Consider the following 22,531-nt stretch of genomic DNA (forward strand, 5'->3'; position numbering starts at 1 on the left):
GCAGTCAGTCAGTGGAGAAAGGTTATATTATTGTCAACAAGTCGATAAGGATTATTGTTTTATCATCTTTGTGCCTGCAGGAGAATTAGAGTGGCTTTAAGAAAATACCATGAGCTGTGAAGGATCAATGCAGTGGCAACAAACAAAAACACAGAATGTATAATAGAAGAAGAATCACATTGAAAAATCGTTGCAGAAATGACAGCTATGCTAGTATTACCTTCACAATATTGATCTTTTTTCTTTTTTTTCAAACTTGCTATGGAAACTGACATTTAGCTTCCCCCATTAGCTTTTTTAAATAATCCAGCAAGATTTAGTTTTCATTTTTCTGCTGAGAATCTGCAGACAAATAGATATTCATTTAGTTTGAAGTAGCAAACTCAACACATACAGTAACTCAGCTTTGTTGTTCAGGTCTAGAGAGTTATCCTTTGCTGCTAGAAGGTAAACTAGCGCAGTTCACCATAGTTTGTTGAACTGCAATTATACATTAAAACAAATTTACCTGTATGATTTTTTTAAAAACGTAAAATACTGGCAGCTTTGGTTGCCAAGATTTCATGTATTTTTACATTGTTAAAATTGTAATTTCTTAAACTGTTAATTACTGTATAATAGATTACAGTCATTTATAGTAGAATATGAGCTTTATTATAACTAGACTCTTCAGCAGTATGCTATATTTATAATTTTGCTGTGGTAATTGATATTAACTGTTACTGTAGTTATCTGTAAATTACAACATTTTCTTCTTTTAAAATGTATAAACTGTATATTGGAGATGTATATGAAGTTAGTTTAACATTTTAAAATGTATATACCACTTAAACGTCGTCAAGTAGCATTTTTATGGATCATGAACATTTATTTAAAGGCAGCGATGTATGAGAAATTGTGGTCTGTCAAATATATTTTGAAGCCAAAGAAATGTACTTAATGTAAAAATCTAGTTGAAGTCTCTAGTCTAAACAGCGCTTCATGAACTGTTGTGCCAGAAATGTTTGCTCACTTCACTCTGTCAGTTTTTACAGTAGCCTGCTGTTAACAGTCATTCTTGTTTGAGGCTCCAAAAATGACAAAAGCATCACATTTGACAGTATTTCACCATATTTTGGAAAAACACCACTCTATTGTTAGAATGTGGCTGTATTTTTACAGTAATTTATTGCTGTATAATAATTAGTTAATGAAGACCATACATGTGCCTGAATAATTTCAAGTTTATTAACTTAATTTGTGTTTAATAGCATTCAGCGTGAGGGCTTTACATTCCTTACTGACTGTTTGATGGAATTATAATAATAATCTTCTTTTAACAGAGCTTATCGCTGCCCTGTTTTTCTTATATCCATCACTAGATACCAGCCCGGTGTCCTAAAAAATGCATTCTTACACCACTTAACTGCACTCTCAATTACGTCTTGAGGGAAATATATTTTCTCCCCGCTCTGAGAATAATATTCCCACACTGGACACAAACCACAGACTCTTAAGCGAAAGTTCTGTTGCTGAATCATGTCTCCACCTCACCTTCAACCTCGTAAAGTGGACTTTGTGGCTCTGTCAAAGTGGAAGCATTTCCTACAACATCACAGTCTTATCTTTTTGAAAAGGTCTACTTTTCTTCCAAAACTTAAATGAGAATGCAATTTAGTTGTTCAACAATGTAATTTTTGTGAAACGGGCTTGCAGATAAACCCACAGTCTCCATGTGTTTGTCTCTGCAGGAAGATGCCGATGTGGAGTGGAAGTTTGCTCGAGCCAAGTTGTGGCTCTCCTACTTTGATGAGGGCCGCACCCTCCCTGCCCCCTTCAACCTGGTTCCCAGCCCTAAGTCCTTCTACTACCTGGTCCTCCGTATAAAGTCCTGCCTGATTCGCCTCTGCAAAGCCAACAGCCATCATCATAATGAGCTGGAGATGGGCATGCTCAACTCACAGGCCAAAGTCAGTGTCTCAAGTCTTTGTTTCCTTACCTCGTGACAAATCATAGCAACAAACTAAACAACATTTTGTTGCTTTGCATATATTATTCTACAGGTAACAACTAATGGACGGGCTATTTTTTGATATTGCGAAGAGAATTAATTAATGATTTTCTAAACTAAGCAGCAGTAGCCACTAAATAACTGACTGTGTTTCTTTTTATCTCATTGTTTTTATCTTTTCTAAGTTCTTTGTTTTCGGCCATTCCTACATTTAAAAGGAGCTGTGGTGGGATAATTAATTTACAGACTAATTGCTGACAACAGGCAACTTCTTCTTCTTCCTGCCTCCCAATTAGCATAATATTCTCAGATAACTGGAAAATGGTACAATGAAGTGACAGTCTGCACAGAAAACATCAATTTCTGTAGAGTTTGTTTTGGGTCATCTCAAGTTTACTTTCATTGCTTTTGTGCAATTTTTACTTTTTTGAAATGACTGGCATAATAATTACCTCTGGTGGTCTGAATATTCCTGTTCTGCAGCCTCCTTTCTGCTCAGTCAATTTTTTTTCTTACCCATATGGCTGCAGTTAAACTGTTAAAAGGGGCAAAGGACACTAATTTTACCCACAACAAACCCCGATGGAGTTGTCTCTATGTATAGACCTGGGTCAACTGTTTCTACAGTGACTGTCAAGTGCTGAATCTTAAGCATATACTATAATATGTGGACTGTGCTCAGATGGCCTATCTCCCTTTCAGAGTATCCAACAAAATAAAATTACCGTAATGAAAATAAAGTGAGAAAAAGAGAGAAAAATAGCATAGACCATTTAATTCAATTCTAGCGCTGGCCTTGTCTGCTGGTATTTCCTCCACCTGATCCTTCTAGCTCAAATGGCTCACCTCAGCACCTCCATTAGCTATTAGTCAGGCCATTGGCTCTTCCTGCGTCTCCTCAAATGCCTGGGCAGGTTTCAAATGGGACCAAGATGGGTTACACTCTGCTGCCTCTGTAAGCACCTAAAGTTCTCTGCAGCTCTGACAATTTAACTGCAGAGCCGAGCAGGTGCAGCAGCCAATCGATACATGAGCTCAAACTGGACCACGGTGTCCAGAATGTCAAGTGAGGATTTGAAAAGACAGCATGGTCTCTCTGAGTCAGTAGTTTTTGCTTCCTGGATGCATGTTTCTCCAGCAGTTGGGGAAAAAGGAAGCTAATTAGGTTAATCTGATAGCAGCACATATTCATACAGATTAAACAATAAGTCAGGGGTTAGTGAGATATGAGCTTTAATGAGGATGTGTATATTTAAAATAAACTAAGACTTTGGTAGTATATATTTAATGAGTATTCATATGTGGAATTGATGTGAAAAAGTCAAAAGTTGACATGTTTATTCAGTGTTTGAACTGTACTGCAATTAGTGTGCATATGTGTATGTCTGCTGGCAGGCCAATTCATTTTTAGGCCACTTGGTTAATTTGCCTTTCATATATTCACAGCAGTTAGGACAATTTATTTCTTGGCTAAAAGCAAATAAATTGAATATCAGTTAAATAGAGGCAGCTGAGGCCAACAAAGCAGGTTATTAATGGGGACTAGATCACACAGAGTACACTATGAAAAGATCTGAGCATCTTTGGTAAGCTTCTGCATAAATTATGTGTCCCTCACTCTCACATGAAGCTGAAGCAGCAGTTGCCATTTGGGTGTGGCGCTTCATAGAGCAGTGAGTAGAAAAGAAAACGGTTATTTGCCTCTCTGAAGCACATAATTTGCTTCTACAGTAGGCTTTCTGTGTGCTACTGAGTCCTTAAAAAAACACTGTACATGTTGTTCTTTCAGAGAACACAAAATGAGCTTCCCTGCAAAATGAAAAACACAATTCAAGAACTTGATTATAAAATCACTGAGGGCACAAACTAATGCAGCCCTGGATCGTCTCTGCAGTAAAACACCCTTTTAACATAATAAACGCTCTATCATTATGAACAGAAGCTAATGATGGATAGTATTTTAGAGTGAGTCTGCTTTGTATTAAGATAGAGGCAACACATTCACTGTTTCATTTCACAGCGTTTCATTTATATACAGTGTCGTGAAAAGTGTTTGCTTTGACAGAAATCTTATATTTTTGCATATCTGTCACATGTAAATGTTTCAGATCATTAAACTAATTTTAATGTAAGACAAAGACAACCCAAGAAAACACAAAATTATTTTATTTTTTGAATGTAAAATGCTGTCCAGCCCATGTTGCCCTATATGAAAAAGTAATTGCCACCCATAACTACCAATCTACCAAATGACCAAATTCATTTGGCAATTGGGTTAAATTTCACCAGCCACACCCATGTGTGATTACAGCCAGGCTTGTTGAATCTAAACATCACTTAAATAGAACTTGTATGGCATTGCGAAGTAGCTGATGAGTCTCAAAAAGCATCACATGATGCCACGTTCTAAAGAGATTAAAGAATAGAGCGAAACCAAGTCATTAACATTTATCAGTCTGGAAAGGGTTCCAAAGTCATTGCTAAGGCTCTGGGACTCCCGTGAACCGCAATGAGAGCTTTATCCACAATGGAGAAAACATGGAACAGAGGTGAACCTTCCCAGGAATTTTTCCAAGAGCGCATCGATATCTAATCCAGCAGTTCACAAAAGAACTGCTTGGGGCTGCTTCGTTTCCACAGAGCTTGGACAACTTGTCACAATTGATGGAGCCATGAATTCTGCTCTCTATCCTAAAATCCTCCAGGAGAATATCTTCCCATCAGTTCATGGCCTCAAGCTCAAACACAAATGGTTTATGCAGCATGACAAAGACCCAAAGCACACAAACAAGTCCACCTCTGAGTGGCTCAAAAAGTGTCTAACTTAATATCTGGACTTCAATCCAATTGGGATGCTGTGGCAAGACCTTAAAAGTCTTGTTCATGCTCAAAAAACATCTAATATGGTCAACTTAAAACTATTCTGCAGAGAAGAGTGGGCCAGAATTCCTCTATGGCAATGTAAAAGATTGATCATAAGTTATGGCAAATATTTACCTGCAGCTGTTGCTGCCAAGGGACCAACCGGTTATTAGGTTTAGGGGGAGCAATTACTTTTTCAGATGGGGTGATAAAGGTTTTCAATAAATCTTTAATAAATCATCTTTTAAAAACTGCATTTTGGTGTTGTTGGTTATCTCTGTCTAATATTAAATAAATGTAAATATTAGTTTGATGATCTGGAACATTTAAGTTTGAGAAATATGCAAAAATAGAAGACATCAAGGCTTTTTCACAGCACTGTATGTATCTACATTATGTTGCATTGTTCTCATTTTTAAAATACAGCTTCCCTTGAAGGAAAATCATTAGAAAACAATGTGATTAGGCTTTGTCAGCATTTACAGCCTAAGGCATTTTTTTAAAATTTTGCATTTATCAGTTGTTTTGGGAAGGGCATTGTTAGTTGTTCTTGTTTTTAATTACATAACTTTTGTATTAATCGGCTGTTATGTGATGCCTGTCCAGGGCTCTGCAACTTAAGTTCTTATACTGTGGAGTAGCAACTAGTTGTATGTGTCGAAACTTACATGAAAACTCTTTCTTTACACGGCAGTGTTGGAATGACACACATGCTTCAAAGCAAGGTCATGGACGTGGAAGGCATCTAGTAGTCAGTTAATAAAGGTTCGCTTTTGTCAAGTGATGCTGTTGCCTCGCTTTGCTGTTTCTTTTGAAGACATCAGAGTACTAGATACAAACACCAAGACCTACCTTTTGTTGATTTGTTTCAGCAGTGTGCTACCTCATTTCACACCCTTTTAAAATGTTTTAGAAGGCCACTCAATCCTGAAATGTTAACACTGGACTTTTGTTTGTTTCTTGCTGTTACAGGATGAACGTTTCAAGTCTTATGCGCGACCAGGAGAGGAATTTATCCAGAGAAAATCCAGAAAACACCCGACCAGATATCAGGTAAGACAGAGGCAGAATCCAAAGCAGGGAACAAAGCCTGGATGGAGAGAAGTTAAAAGAAAGAGAGCATTGGACATTTGTTGGAGGTGAGAGAAGGAATAAAATGAGAGAGAGAGAGAGACAAACATATGGGCTGAGGAATATATAACAGAACAAAAGCAGAGATGTATAGAGGCAGAGAGTGAGGATGGCCAGTAGGGTGATGACAGGAAGGAAGAAAAGGAGGGGGTTACCAGAGGTAAGGAGAGACTGAAAGACAGAGGTAAGGAAGGATGAGCGAGACAGAAAGATAAGTTAGAGATGACAGACAGGTAGAAAGCTAGCAAGTCTGGATGGATGGGCAGTGGACTGAAAGAAGTGTTGATGCTGGAATTTATAAGTTCAGTACAATACCCTGAAATATATCAATATTTGATAGCATTTTTGATACCATGAGGAAGCATTGCCAGAACACTGAGGGTTAGGGTTTTATTAAAAGATACATGTAACAGGGTATAGCATGACAACAAGGTAGATTTTTACACTCACAAAAACGTTCTGGTGGAGCACTTGTCCCACATTGTCACGCTTATTCAGAAGGCAGGAAAGTGTAAGTAGAAAGAAAAGCCGTGCAATCAGGTAAAAATTGAGTTTTTAAAAAATAAAATAAAATGCAGTTGCCCCAGAAAGGATGAGACAAGCGATAAGGAGATGACAGCACAGTGAGGGAGAGGAGACAGAGCAGGGTGGAACTGCACTGTATGTGTCTGAACTCACTGGTGGACAGATGTGAGAGCAAGAAAACACATCTGGTATCTGTGTGTCAGTACTGTGGAAAATGAATATGGAAACCACTGCAGATATTCAGAATCGATACGGCACGTATTGAGAAATCGATGTTTTTGACAACACTAAATGGAAGTGGCAAAAAGAAAAGGAGAATGCCAGAGTGAGGCTGAAAATTGCTTTAATGAGCTCTTTGGAGGCAATCGAAGGCGGGCACTCAGTAAGCGAGCTCAAACTATTGCACTGAGGAGGAGAGAGATGCTCCCCTCCTTAGACTGCTCTTCACCTTTCCCCTGAGGGAAATCTAACTTCCCTCACAGGGCAGCTATGCTTTTGTCTCAGGCTTCCTCCCATTTTCTTTTTTTTTGTTGTTTTGTTCAGACATCCAGCACACACAGTCTCACACAGACACACACACGTAAGAGCACATTCAGCAGTGAGAGGTCACCTGATTAAACATATGTATGTGCGGTGACAGGTATTGACTCATATCCAAGGTCTCTACATGCAGAGACTGACTGCATTTATTGGGGCATCGCCTTGTCACATCCCCTCTACTTAATCTTCTTCTTTCCTCTCCTCCTCGTAGAACATCATGAAACGCCTGATTAAGCGGTATGTGCTAAAAGCTCAGGTGGACAGAGAGAGCGATGAAGTCAATGAAGGTAACAATTCCCTATTTAGTAAGGCCCAATTTTGATGTGTCGTTATGTGCTTTTGGTGTATTTGTGAAAAAGAGGATGGGCTCTACGTTGGGGACAAGCGGTATTGTATTGAGCATTGTGTTGTGTGTCCTATATGGCTGCATATTCTCTCACGTGTCAACATTCAGCACTGTCATGTGACCTTGTAGATAGGCGCTTACCTCCTTACATGTCTGTGCTACTCACGTGTCCTGAATGTTATACATTTGCTCACTCCTTCTTATGTATCTGTGTTTGTGTGTGACTGTGTTGTAGGCGAGCTGAAGGAGATCAAGCAAGACATTTCCAGCCTCCGCTATGAGCTCCTGGAGGAGAAGTCCCAGGCCGCTGGTGAGCTGGCTCTGCTCATCCAGCAACTCGGCGACAAGTTTGGCAAGAACACCATGAGACACTGACAGGACTTGCAAGAAGGGGAGAGAGAGAAGGAGGGAGGAATATGTGAAAGGGGGTGAAATCAGACGAGGAGGAGGAGGTGGTGGGAGCAGAAAGCAGGGTCAAGCCAGGTATTTTTAAGACCTCAATAGCACAAGAGGGAAAGAAAGGCGGGAGAGAGGAAGCAGGATGTTTATGAGATTGGACAGGATGGATGGAGGATGGTGGAGGAGAAGCTTGAGATAAACAAACTGGGCAACGGCAGATTTTGCTAACTAAAGGTAAAAGCAGAGTGATTTGTATATGCAGTGACCAATTAGGGAGAAATGAGGCAAGAAGAATGTGACTGCGATTGAGCATGAGGTCCAAGGCTCAGAGGTGAAGTAAACTCAGCTAGAGGGGCTTTGTGTTGACAGTTCAATTCTAATTAAAGGCAGTGTCTTCAGGGAGTGAGAAAGGAGAGGAAGAAAGAGGCTCGCGGGCTGGGTGAGAGGCAGAGGGAGACAAATGAGGAGAAGGCAAGCACAGTGAGATATGAAAAGGCACCACAGGGCACAGGACTGAGGCAGCGCAGTGAGGAGGGCCCTACATCCACTGCCAAGAGATATCAGTGTATCACCAACTTGGTAGACAGAAAGAGGGAAACCCAGAGACGGGAGGATGCAGAGAGAGTCCTGGAAGGGGAGGGGGACAAGTAAGAGAGATATCTCTAAAAAACTGCCACTGTTAATCACACCAGAAAGGCTGGCTTTGCTTCTGTGTCTTCATGGTGATGCCTGTCCAGATACTGCACACACCTTTATACACCAGGCTATCTAATTAAATACATTTCCATCCATAATGCACAACTTCTGATCAGGAGTCAGAGGATTCAGGAAAAAGCCGGAAAGCAGGAATTATGCAGTCATTTAAGAGTAAATAAAGAAACTGCTCAAATATTTAAATATTATCCTCTCATCTTAATGTCACTCAGAGTGTTATGTGTTGCAATTCCACATGAACTGTCTCCAAGAGATCTATGTTACAGGAAAATGTCTTTGTAGGGTTGCAAAAAGGGGTAATAGAATCACTCCAGACAGCATCTCTTTTACCTCATTCATCCTGCTGCAAGTACCGGGGAAATCTTGAATAAAATATATAAATAGGATATATGAAAAGTTGAATTGGAAGATTTCACATGATCCCGCTCTCTTTTTGTTCAAAATTTAAGTGCTTTGTATGTTTGAACAACTTTAACCAACGTATTAAAACGTGACCTAGATAACTGCTGTGAATACTCGCTTCTTCTTTGTGCCTTTGCAGCACTAAGGGTCTCTAAAATAGTCACCAAAAAATGGCACATCCTTGAGGAGTTAAAAATTGAGAAAGGGCGATCCTTAATATAGCACAGTTTGATAAACTGCTAATTTTCTGATAATAACTGAGATCTTTTTTCTTGTGCAGAGAGGAAACCTTTACCACCTATTTACACTAAACAAAGTGCAGATACAATTAGGGTGCTAACATTCTGTTGAGCTGTCGTATCAGCAACTTTATCCATCCTTCATGTGACTGCAGCCCACCTTTCGATTTGAAAGTGACAGATTCCCATATATCTGTCATTTAGATTCAGTCAGATCGCCAAACCTGAACCTATTCAGGATTTTAACAACCTGAATGAGCTATTAATATATATAAATAGAATGCTTTGGTCCTTTATTTATTTCATGCTTGATTCCTAAAGTTGAGTGTCTGATTTGAACATCCAATGCTGACTGAACGTCAGTGTTGACATTTGAGAAATTCATGTTTCATGAGACGGTTTTGGTGTTTTAAATTTAATCAATAGGCTGGAGAAGTTCCTCCAAGAATCCTGCAGTGGATTTAGAAAGCTAGAATACATGATAGAGTCCATTCCATTCCTTCCAAAACTAAAACGATAGCACCAAAAATGACATATTATCAACCTATAACATCACATTGATAGTATTTTCTTATTGTGTGGATGCTACCAAATGTCATTAGCTCCCACAGGGAAGGATCAGCAGGGGCCTACTCCACCTATTAATGTGTTTAGAAGGGTGTCATTTGTTTTGATGGATTTAAAAAGAAAAACAGTTTTTGTTCATTTTAATATCTTCATCCTTTACGGAAAAAAAATCTAAATTTGAATCTATCTTTAGTTAGTTAAGAGAAGGTTAAATGCCTAAACTCACGATAGGTGTAATAGGCCCACACATACTTCTTAACGCCATTAACATAGCGTGTTAGTTATACATCAGAAGGCTTTAAACATAATTGAAAAGTTTGTCTTTTAACAGATATGATTTTTCTCAACCTGTAGTGACCAAATGTGTTTCAGATACACAAATGTTATTTAGAGCTGGATTTTCATTTAAATCAGTAGTTGGACTTGTGTCTTTATTTATTCGTATTATGTGTGAGAGCTGCTAATTATTTTCTGTGTGCAGAACCAGACAAATAATGAGAAGACTCCTGAAGAATGTTTTCTGATTCCCCACACTTGGAAAACAAAATTACCTGAAATACTGTATTTTTAATTTGTACACAAGAAATGTTAATTAAATTGAAATCTTGTACTGTATATTGTCATATTTTTGATCCTTAAATTAAACAGAATAAGCTCTAAACTGGTTGATTTATTGTTGATGCATTTTGTACACTTGTGCTGAAGGTGAGACTTGATGAAATCTAATTAGCCTAAATATTCAGTGTTTGTCCCCACCTGTATCTGTCAGCTGATGACAGGTGCTGGAGCAAAACCAAACATGTGGCTGCTGTGTTGCTCTGCACTCCAACAACAGTACAGACACACACACACACACACACAAATGTGTACATGCACAATAAAATGCTCTTGAAAAAAACACTGGAGCAGCCAGGAGTTCACAAATTGTACAGTACAAATTGTACACTCTCACACACTGATTGCGTTTACATGCACACTAATATTACATTATTATTCAAAGTATTCTCACATTCTGAATAATAATAGATTCGATACAAGTCATGTTAATAGCATTTGGATATTTAGAGTTAGGCCTTGGTTCGAATGTAAAACTTCACCATTTGATCTTGTGGGATACAATATTCAGGTTCTAGTATTAGTATTAGGAATGTAGGTCTCAAATATTATAATTTTTTCCCGTTGTTTATGACTCACAGCCTCTTGGGTGCTTGCAGTGTTTTACGCAAACTAACAAGCCAGCAGTTCGTGAGACTGGCGTAGAGATGCACACCTAAAAGAAAAGCTCATATTTCTCTTCAGCATGAGAAAAACAACAAATTTTAAACATTATGAGATACTTTTAATGCAACAGAAAGGCTGTGTTTGAAGAGTGAATCAAATTTACTACTGGTGAAATGCTTTGGAAAATTTTATTTTGACACAAAGAAGCAGATTGGCTCCCTCTGTCTTACTTTTCCATATTCTGATGTGAAAAACAATTGGAACAAAAAGAAAAACACTCAGAGAGCACAGTACTCTGCCAAGGCTGCCCAGTTGTTGTATGATTTCCGACGGATTTACTTTAAAAAAATTTGTGATCTGCAGCGGTCGATTTGTAGTAGGATCGCAATCATGTCATCGTCAGCAGGCAGCTGACGTAGGGTTCACCTGTATTCATAGTTACAGTGACGCCCTGCCGCTATCTTGCAATGATACAGAAATCTTTAATAAATCCATGGATCCAGACTATAAGCCGCATCACTAACAAACTCTAATGAATTGGTCCTTGTGTCATTTCTGACCTTCCCAGAAAATTTCATTGAAATCTGTTAGTCCGTTTTTTAATCATGTTGCTAACAAACAATGCAGATTGTCACATAACTCCGCCACTTTCCTTGGCGGAGTAATAAACTGAATATATGTGTAAACATATATTCACATATAAACATTCAGTATACATACACAGCTATATATAAACCAATATAAACTGTCAGCAGCAATCCCAAAATGATTACCTGATATTGTATAGATAGTCCTTTTGCCTCCAAAACAGCACTGATCCACTAGGGCATAGACACAGGACTATGGGAAGGTCCTATATGTCTGGAACTGCCACATTGGCAGTGGATCCTTTGGGTGTAGTGGTTTGCAGGGTGGAGCCTCCATGGATCGGGCTAGTTCAAGCAAATCCTACGCTTAATCAGATGGATAATGGGAGTTTGGAGGCCGGGTCAGTGCATTAGACTCTTTGTAACGTTCAACAAGCTGTTCTTGACCCACTGCCGTCAGGGAGTGCTGATCGGATGGATGCTTGGTCTGCAACAATGTTTAGAGGAGTGGTACATGTCACAGCAACATCTACATGAATGCCAGAACCCAAGGTTTTGCAGGAGAACATTGCATTGTAACAAATTGTTGGTGTATATCCATAGTACTCAGTAGTGTATTTGTACCTGTAAGAACCATGACTTTATATCTATTTTTTTTTTGTTTTGTTTTTTAGTTATAGGCAATGAAGCACAACTCCTATAAGAAAAGTTTCATCTCAACTTTTTACATAAATTGAAATATAAACAAACTGCCAGGAAGTGGGGCTTGACTAATAGCAAAGCTAGCAGGTAGTCAAACTAAACAGTAGATTCCACACCGAAGCCATTGCAGTCCCACCCCCACCCTAACATGCTCCCACTACCCACAACACACATCTTCCACACAGCTCTGCAAACCCTCAGGTTGTAATGTTTCTCATGTGATAATGAACAGTGCCTAAGGAACAGTTTCCTAAAACCACACCAAATTCACACATCTGTAAAAGTATTGAAAGAAGTTAATTCAAACTTAATAAATGTTTTAAAGTGACTTGGGTTTTAAAAACTAAAAAACCTCTCTGTGGCTGGGAAATGGACTATAAAATAAGAGAATCTGTGTTCGCCTGAGTCATGTACCTGTGAGTTGACCTCGCCAACACACATAGCGTGACAGAGATTTGTCCTGAAAGCTGCCCTCTGAAGCAGCACTGTAAACACTCCATTCCAACATATGTTCACATGTTTATTTGACCTCCATTCCTCCATATACCAGTCACTCAGGATGTTTTCTGCACTATTTCAGGCTGTCACTGATAGATTTTTTATTTTTATTTTCTGGTTTTGCACAAAGGCCAGCAACAGCTGTCACTAAAACTTGGCTTATACAGTCATCTATTTTGCCATAAAGGACAAATGTTAACAAGTTTTAGGGTATTTTTGTTTTCATTGTACTTTCGTTTTGTATTTTGTTCAGACGATCCTGGTTCGAGCAGAAAAACTGCTGTTCATCAGAAAGCATGGGCTATGCACTTAAGTTCTTTGAGAAAATATATTAACAGTGGTCATACTATCCACCAGAATTTCACTTCACATAGTGAATCGATGTTGTAAGAGGTGTTAAAATTAGGGCTGGGACTTTAACGCATTAATTTAAATTAATTAATTAATTAATTGATTGATTACAAAAAATAACGTGTTAAAAAATAACGTATTTAGTTGCACCTTTCTTAGTTCCCATATTTCCGGCACACTGGCAGCACTGATGAACACTCCAGCTCAGTAGGTGGCGGTAATGAACCTAAAATCTGTTTGCCAGCCATGAAAGATGCACACGGCATATAAGAGTGTTTGGTGCATAAATACATATGGAAGCCTAGATATGCTAGCATGCTGTGGCAGCCCGCTAAGCTACGTGCCCATAGATATATATATACAGAAGATTCTATATACCGTTGGCTTGAAGTGCTGCAGTGATCAGAAAACTCTTCACTGTTCATCAAACCATAGATGTGAATAATATAACCTTATTCACATCTATGGTTTGGTGGTGAACAGTGAAGTAAGACGAGACCGCATTGAGCTTGTTGGAAGGAAAGTTTTCTTTTTGATATCTTCCTGATGGCAGCTTGGATAGAAGCGTGGTTGTGTGCAAATTGTGCAACACAGTTTTCTGATCACTGCAGCACTTCAAGCCGACGGTATCACCTCAATGCAAAACATGTTGCTGTTAGCACCAGAGCTAACGTTAGCTACGACAGTCCTGCTAACGGTGTAGCCATCCCATAATAGACCACTGTAGAAGACAGGAAAGTGCTTTAGTTTACAAAAAGTCTCAAAATGTTGAGTATAGTCGCTATAATAGCATTTTGAGTTTGCAGTAATCTGTGAATGTAGCAGATAAATAGAAATGAAACAATGTTGTTTAAGTTATTACTCTGCCGAGGCCTGGGCGGTGTAAACTTAAACCACAACGTCTGTCTTTTAATAACTTAATTATAAACTTTTAGTTAATGAAAAGAATATTATTGTTTATAAATAATTTATATTCCTACAAAAAAGAAACATCAAAATTACACCATTTATCAAACCCAGAAACTATGAAAAGAGAATCAATCTATGGATTTTCAACATGTGAAGGTCCTTGAACTACTTATGCTTATGTTAGGTTCCATACAGTGGAAAAAACAAACTAAATCCAGGCTTTAAATCATCAAAATCATTTTTTTTCTATATGTCCCATTTTAAAATTGTATTAATTTTAATAATTTAAATTTAAAATTATACACACGTATATGTCTATTCATTGAATCATCTGTCAACCAAAAGTTATTTGAATTGAAAAACTTTACTTATTGTGCCAAATATTGCTATTTTAAATGTGATTAATTGTGATTAATTAATTACAACGCATGTAATTAATTAGATTTTTTTAATCGCATCCCACCACTAGTTAAAATAGTTTTTTAATAAGATGTTGCCAGTCACAGCTTTAAACGTGCAATAAAAACTTTTTAGATACCCAAAGACCAGCATCTTTTCCTCAACGTATTGGTGAATCTCCTTTATAGCCTTTGTCACACCTTCTCTTTCTGTTTTCTCCACTCTGCCTTTCTCCTTCCCATCACTCACTGCTGCACTACATATGCAGACCAATAAAGCAGAAATGCCAAAACGTAGTCTAAAAAAAAGGGAGTCCTAAATCAACCCTGTACAGAAATGCTGTACACACACACAGAAACAGCAGTCGAGACCCTTACTGGACTATCTCCATAGCAACAAAGTCAGTCCGAGGGAGATGTGTTCTTGGAAGTTCACAGAGGAAACTCTATTATCTGATTTCCTCAGACTTTTGAGTTTTGGCCTTAAGGGCGTCACTCAATAACGTCAGTGTGGGTGTGTGTTTGTGCAGCTGGGCGCAATGTACAAATGTTTGTGTTTTGTCTGTTTTAATTATAAGATAGCCTTCTGTGGAAGTGTGTCTGTTTATGCCTGGTTGTGTATGGCCTGTAAGCTATCACTGGCCTGTTTGCTCACACAGAAGACCTTGAAGATTTTGGTGTGTGTGTGTGTTTGTGTGCAACACGGTGTAACTGACATCCCCTCTCTGGTGTAATTTGTCCCAGAGGCCCAAGGCATGGAAGTGTTTCTAGGCCTCCCTCCCTCTCTTTTCTCCTCCTCCTCTTCATCCTCTCTCCCTCCCTCTCTCTCTTGCCTCCTCCATCTGTCTCCCTCTGTTTCTGTCTCTCCTGGCAGACCAGTGAGCGATGTGACCCCCTGCCTCTGAAAGACAAGGATTCCAGGGATTTGGAGGAGGCATTAGGCTTTCTCTCCAGCACACCCCTCCCTGCTGCTTGGAAGACCTCTCAGGAGACAAACTTCGCAGCATGCACATGTAAAGAAAATATGCTTGTATAAACACAAACTTACGTAGCAGCTTACAATTCCTTGTATATTATTAGAAGCTTGAACACACATGTAGGTGGGCTCAAGCAGCAGCTATGCCAGAAACCTGCACACATTACACACTCGCTGAAGCGTGAATACTCACATATGCATGCGGGCTCGCACACCAGACTGTCTGTCATAAACACTCGCATTTAACCAGTAAATGCGACCTTGCTTGCAAACAAACAAACAAAAGCTAATATATTAATGGATGCATTAGCAAAGAAGCAGGCTTAAAATGAAAAGTCTCTCTGTGACTCTCAAAGACAAATATGTGTCACTCATCATTTTTGTACACACTGATGCAGCTCCTGTCTAAGTCCAAGACATTAATCACACCCTTAAGGCATCTCAGCGTCTCATCGCGGTATCTCATTAGACGAAGGCTCTCTAGAGAGGACCTCATCAGGAAAACCTCTTAAACAAACCAAAGAACAGCTGTAGAGCATGAGCCTGTCACAATCTTACAATCATAACCATTTATCACTGAAGACAATAACTCTATTACAACCTGAAGAATATTGTCTAATCTGCTCTAACCCAGTTTCACCTCAGCAACATGACAACCAGTAAGAAAAAGAATCCCAAATCCATAGTTGTGTGACTTTTTTATGATTCTCTCTCATTGGTGAAATGCCAATATCTCATTTCTGTAGCAGTCAGGGGGCTGATAGAGTAATGGTGGACAAGGCTATCGGGGGGCTATTAAATGGAAAGAATTGCCGAATGTTTACCAATTTTTCAAAGCCATAGTGCAATGATTCAAGATGGATGTAGGGAATGATATGACAACTCTGACAAGCTCTCCAGGTGGCTCAACCAGCCCTTGAGGCATGTAAGCTGCCTCACTGAGGAATGAGAGTATGCAGCCATGAATGCACTCATAATTGCAAGTGAAGCATGCGAAACTGCACAAACACAAGATAAATGCGTCACGTGTAAATCCATGTAATGGAATGATGTTTCCGCAGAAATCATCTTTACTGTCATCACCACTGTCAGCGTGATTTAAAAAAAATATTTAAATTCCATATTGTCTTATAAGCGTATTTGTCACCTCATTTAAAGTCCAGAGCTTTAGCGCTAATTTAATTGTAGCTCATAGTGGTTTGCAGGGGAAATCATAGAGCCTGATTATGAAGAAGCTCGATGCCTTTTTGTGCACGAGGCAGTTCAATCAAGCATGCATGTCTTTGACTTGGTGTTTAACCTAAATGAGGGACAATTAAACTTGTTTGAATTCCTTAGTGAATTTGCCTGATTTGGTTCAAGTAAGTCCAGCTCCTGTCCTCACCATCTGACAGAATTTCCTGACGTACCTCCAACACTATTCTTTACTACGATTTCTGAATTAGAGTTTATACTGATTCTTAATTCTTCTACAATGTAAAACTAATTTTTTTTTTTTTTTTACAGGCACTCTACCATTTTTTTTTAAATCATTGAAAAGCAGTGCATCTGGAGAAACTTGGAAGAATGTTGCACGTTGATTCCATTTTTTTTTCTCCATTTTTCTAAAATAGAGAGAAAGAAATTAAGCCTGTTCTGTCTTATGATTTATAGCATGATAACTATGTCATACTGCACAGAAGGCATTTTTGTGGTCTCTCTACTTTCAGCCATGGTTGTACCGTTTCCATGGAGGTACAAAACTTTAAAAATGTGACAGGAGCAAAACACACCCATAAACTACATGGGGTTCAAAAGGTTCAAAAAGAAGGTACGTCATAGTGAGAGCTTTGACTTGTGTCTTAAAAGGTGTCCATGTAATAAACAACTTTGACTGGGAGCTATTGATCCTGATTTCATCAATAGAGGTGATGCAGCATCTGAAATCCCGAACACCATGCACCACCTGCGACCACCAACTTGTAACAAATATTCAACAATGTTCTGGAAGCACACAATAATTTCACATAAAAGTGCAGTGTTTTAAAATGTTACATCACAACAAATGTCTGCACATTTCTTGTGACCTCTGAGTTTCAAAGTCTTCATGATTCCCCTATGATAAGAACATTTGCACAGAGGATGGAAATTCAGCAATGACAGCCAGCAAAGATAGTGAAAAAATCTTATTCTACAATCTGTATCATTTCTAGAAATGCAAAAAATCTGACTTCTGCAGTCACATACAGTAATTTTTCACAGCGTGACTGTGTATCATCATCATCAATTCTGCAGCAGCTGGCTCATCGTGACACCACTGTCATCCTCAGGGTTCCCATCATACCCACTTATAAATCTTTATCTTATTATAACTGACAATAGCGAACAACAAGACATGGAAAGCTGTCCCAGAACTGCTACAACACCTCATGGGTTCCAACTATTCTCCCATTCACTCTCTGTTACAATCATTTGTGAGTAAGAAAAGAGAATGAGTGAGACATAGAGAGGAAGTTATGTTTATAACACTCCCAGTGCTGCTGCTCGTAATATACAGCAACATTTCCCCTCAGTTTATTTATGTACCTACAACATAGTTTGCCTTTTATGGGCTAGCCATTGCTGTCGCACTACCATTCATCTTCTGACTCACTTTGCTGTTCTTACCCTTTCCCTATTCTTTGTGTTTGATTCTGCTTTTTTTAGCCTCACATTAGCTCACTTATCCGCCCTCCTATTTTTTGTCCGTTTCTCCATTTTTTTGTGATCTGCGGTTTATTTCTGCATGTTTCCACATCTCTTTTATGCCACGTCGCTTCTGTTTGTCCACGTCCAATCTGTTTGACCCTTTCTCTTCTGTGTGCCAGTTTCATCTGAGTCACAGGTGGCTGTGACCCCAGTGACTCAAACATGATGTTGTTAAGTAATTAGCTGTTCCTGTTTTTGTGTCTCCCCCTCCTCTCCTCACCCAGACTCAGCCTCACACACACATATTCATGGCAGGATCACAGATTATGTCCTGTTAGTAACACTGGTTCTGTTAGTTCCCACTTAATCTGTTTGGTTCCCTCGTCCTTCTGTCCCTCCCGCTGAGCCACTCTTCTACTGCCAACCTCCCTCCTCTTCTTCCTTTCTATCAATTTCACTGTGTTCTGAGTGTCTCTGGTTTTCTGAGTTTCTGCTCTGTCGCATGGCTATTGGACCGGGGACCCACCCCACACTCAAACAAGCACCCACTTACCTGGGCCACTTCCTTGTTTCTTTGCTAAAACCTGAACCAAACCTCCCTGGAATTATTCACATTTGATTTGCAGATGAAAAAGAAACAGAGGAGCTAGCTGAGTCTCAGCATCTTTGCTCTTTGTTTGGTGTTTGTTTACTATCTTTAAGATCCCACTTTGAAATTCCCTGGTGGCCTATAAAAGCTGAGTCTGCTTTTCAAGTGTGGGACACTTGACCTACACTGGGATCTGAGTCTACATTGTGTAAAATAAACTGTGTATTTGACCCTGCACTGCAGTAAAATAAGATCAAGTAGATATAAATATCGGTGGGAAAATGAGTCAGATTTGCATTTATTTAACATTTATTGCAGTTAGATAAATAATTTTACTATGATTTCACTGTAGACTTTGTAAAAAAATACTTTCTGTGTACAATTTGCTGTGCAGAGTCCACTATATTTTGGACATACAAAATTTGAATGAATTAATGTGCATATTTATCATATGTATGATTTAACATTGTATGTGTGTATGAGATTCTACTCATTTTTTAGCATGTTTACCATTTTACTGTGAGAGAAAGTAAATGTTTGTCCTTTTATTCCTCCGTGAGATGAAAAGTTCTGGCAAGATAATCAAGTGACTAATTGTACAGCGTCTGATTTCTGCCAATCGGGACATTTGATGCGCAGACGTGGAGAAATCCTGTTTTGCCAGATGATTTTTTCCAGCGAGGGTAAAGAGGAGACGGTTAGAAGAAAATGAACACAATTACAGAAAATGAGAGGCAAGACATTTGCATGTCACAGTTTTTCTTTGTTTAAGACTCTTGTTGGAAATCAGTCAGACAGATAATGGAAGTGTATTGACATAAGAGATTAAAGAGGCCTAGCTGCTTGTGTAGCCATTAGTGATCACATTGTCTGTGTTGTGTAGCTGCATGTTTTCCCTCTCCTTGTCTGTCTGTCTTGCTGTCTGTGTTTATGTAAGTGTGTAGCCATGTGTGCATGTTCCTGGTTGTGGTTTATACGTGCCAGATGTCTCTTTTAAATGTGTTTGCATGTGCACATGCAGAAATGTGCACATTTCATAATTTGTCTCACTCAGTCGTTTGTGTGTTTAAGTACATTAGAGTCTGCCTGGGGGTATCACTGTTATCAGATGCCATATGTAGCTGTGTGCCTGTGTCTCTGCCTGAGCACACAAAAGAAGATGGTTTTATTGTTCAGAAATATTGATCATTAATGATTTGAGGGCTTTGGTAGCCTTATTTTCATGAGCCAGTCTGCCAGTAAAGCAATGAAATAGGAGATTGATAGACCCTGTAGGCAGCATATTTGGGTGGCTGTTGGACTCCTGCCTGTGTGCTGAATGGCTCCACTGCACTGTGGTGCTCATGCTGAGGAAAGCAACAAAACTATATTACTCTTTCATGACGCAAAAATAAACAAAACTCAGTGGACTCAAGCAATTTTGGAATTAGCAGTAACAGCTGAGTAAAGCACTGCTGCGAGTGCAGATTACCACCCCTTTTGTTTGCACTCTTTACTTTTTGCCCTCACTTACTATGGCACAATTCGAGGTGACTGAAACTTAATGATGTAAAATAGTGGCAGAAGGCTTTGAGGGAAGATCTTATAAACATTGATCCATTCCCTCCTGGAAATAATGGAAAATAAGAGCAACAAAATAAAGAGCCCTGAGCAGACCCAATTCTCCAGTTAGCTGACATTGCAGAGGTGTGTGTTTTATCAGAGTGTGTATATGAAAGAAAGAGAGAGTGGTGTTGCTGGTGTGTGTAGGCTACACATACATAATCCCTGTTGATTTGCCTGGCTTGCCTTTTGCTTTGGTTATGTCCCATCAACAGGAACATTAAGCTTCATTTAAGCACTTTTCAGTCTCATTTTTTTTCTTGTAAAACACCATTATTAAATACCAAAAAATCTCCAGACTTTTAGGTTTTTGTTTATCTCCATTCTGAGTTCTCAGTGCTTCATGGATGAGTTGTACCCCCACCCATTTTATGGATTAAAAGGATTAAGAAACAGAAAGAGACAGAGAAAGGGGTGTCGAGAGAGAGAAAGAGAGATGAGGGAAGGAAAGGCAAGAAGAGGAGAAACTGATCACACAAGAGAAAAATGGAAAAGGTGATGCATAGAGCTTGTGCTGTATTATTCTGTTAGGGTGTGCATATATGACCCAGATTGAAAACATGTGAACAAACACATAGAAGAAGAGCAGCCATTACTTTGTTTAAAAAAGCTTGCTTGATATGAATTGAGGAAGAAGAAGCGGCCCTTGATGGGTTGAGACCCTTAATGAAGTTTGTGGTGGTGAATTACAATTCAGTCATCCTCATCAAAATCCCTTTGTCGTATGTAAAAGCTAATGACCGAAGACTGATAACTGCTTCAATTATCCACAGAGTAAGGCACGAGTCAACATTCATGTTATATTATATCACAACCCTTATCTCTCTCCTTCTCTTCTTCTCCTGACAACAAAGCTACATCACCTGATCATGAGGGGTGAGTTTGGTCAGTTCCCAGCCCTCCAACTATTAAAAAATAACACTGAAGGCACTCACACAAATTCTCCAAAAAATAGGTCAGATGTCCTTCATCTGCATCTGTATGTGTGTAAATGTATGATGCGGATGAGGATAGCAGCCTGTAGCAAAGCCACATCAAAACAGCAATAATAAAGCGTAATCTCCTTAGCCATCACAATTATTGCTGTCCTGCCATGTATATAAACAAGGCTTTAGGCTGTATTTAGATTCCCAACGTGATGCACAAATTCCACCAAACTCTGGTCCACTGTAATCCTCTTTGTTGTTGAATAAAAAGTTGATATGGGACACTGGGGCACCTCGATGTGTTTGTTATTTGCAGACCAGTTTGCCTCAAAGTTACGATTGTGTGTGTCAGTGTGCCATTCACAGTCTTTTCCAATTCAAGGTCAGTTTACAGTATTGCATAGTGTGTGTGTGCACATGTTTTGCTATGTCTGTAGGAGCCAGTGTGAGTTTTAGACCATGTGTGTGCACACCTATTGAAAGGGCTGTCTGAGGGTTAAGACCTGGTTCTAGGATAAAGGTTAGAATTTAGGTGTGTGTGTGTGTCTGTGTCTGTGTGTGCTTGTTTGTGTGTACCCCTCTGTCCTTGGTCTCTATGCTTGCCAGCCCTTCTGTTCTGACAGAACAGGTGCAGATGAATATGAAACAGATCGGCATAGCTTTCAGGGGCTGGCCCTTTGTATGCACACTCATGTCTGAAACATCATGTAAGGGCAAACTAGCTTCCCACCCCCATCTTTAGCAAGGTCTAGTACCAATATCGAGTGTATTTCACAGAGATTAAACACATTTATGCTCCAAACATGTAGGTCAGGGCTGATTAATTAGACTGTTAGCAAAAAGTGAAGTAAAAGGGCTGAGCAGTGCGTTATATATTTCCTCTCTGTCCAAGTTTGATGTTTCAGATGAGTCAGGCCCTCAGATGCGGATAACAGACTTCCAGGTAGACCCATTTCACAATTTAATCACCCCTATGAGTTCATACAGGCGCCACATCACCAAAATCACACCTTTTCCTGCTCTCTCGTCTCCCCAGTGTGAGACATTCCCCACACTGGCCCAGAAATGGCACTGACTCAGCTTTCTCTCATCACTCTGAAAAATATATTCAGATAGATAGATAGATAGATAGATAGATAGATAGATAGATAGATAGATAGATAGATAGATAGATAGATAGATAGATAGATAGATAGATAGATAGATAGATAGGACTTTCTCTTGAGACTCTTTCTCTCTTACAACATACACACAAACACACACACACACACACACACACACACACACACACACACACACACACACACACACACACACACACCTTTGTCCGGTGACGTGCCTCCAGCGCCATCCTTACCCTCTCCTGATCTGCAATTCTGTCTCTCTCTCT

General features: G+C 39.3%; 1 protein-coding gene across 1 annotated transcript in view; it reads left to right on the top strand.

Moving 5' to 3' along the window:
- Positions 1–10,379, top strand: part of LOC111572298 (short transient receptor potential channel 7) — a 64,027-nt gene extending 53,648 nt beyond the window's left edge. Inside the window, exons 9-12 of the mRNA XM_023275941.3 lie at positions 1,731–1,949; positions 5,825–5,905; positions 7,260–7,335; positions 7,630–10,379. Of these exons, the coding sequence (XP_023131709.2) occupies positions 1,731–1,949; positions 5,825–5,905; positions 7,260–7,335; positions 7,630–7,769 (516 nt within the window). The 3' untranslated portion in view covers positions 7,770–10,379. The remainder of the gene's footprint in view (positions 1–1,730; positions 1,950–5,824; positions 5,906–7,259; positions 7,336–7,629) is intronic.
- The last annotated feature ends 12,152 nt before the right edge of the window (positions 10,380–22,531 follow it).

The sequence above is a fragment of the Amphiprion ocellaris genome, chromosome 13 (assembly GCF_022539595.1).
Source record: "Amphiprion ocellaris isolate individual 3 ecotype Okinawa chromosome 13, ASM2253959v1, whole genome shotgun sequence".
Lineage (NCBI taxonomy): Eukaryota > Metazoa > Chordata > Actinopteri > Pomacentridae > Amphiprion > Amphiprion ocellaris.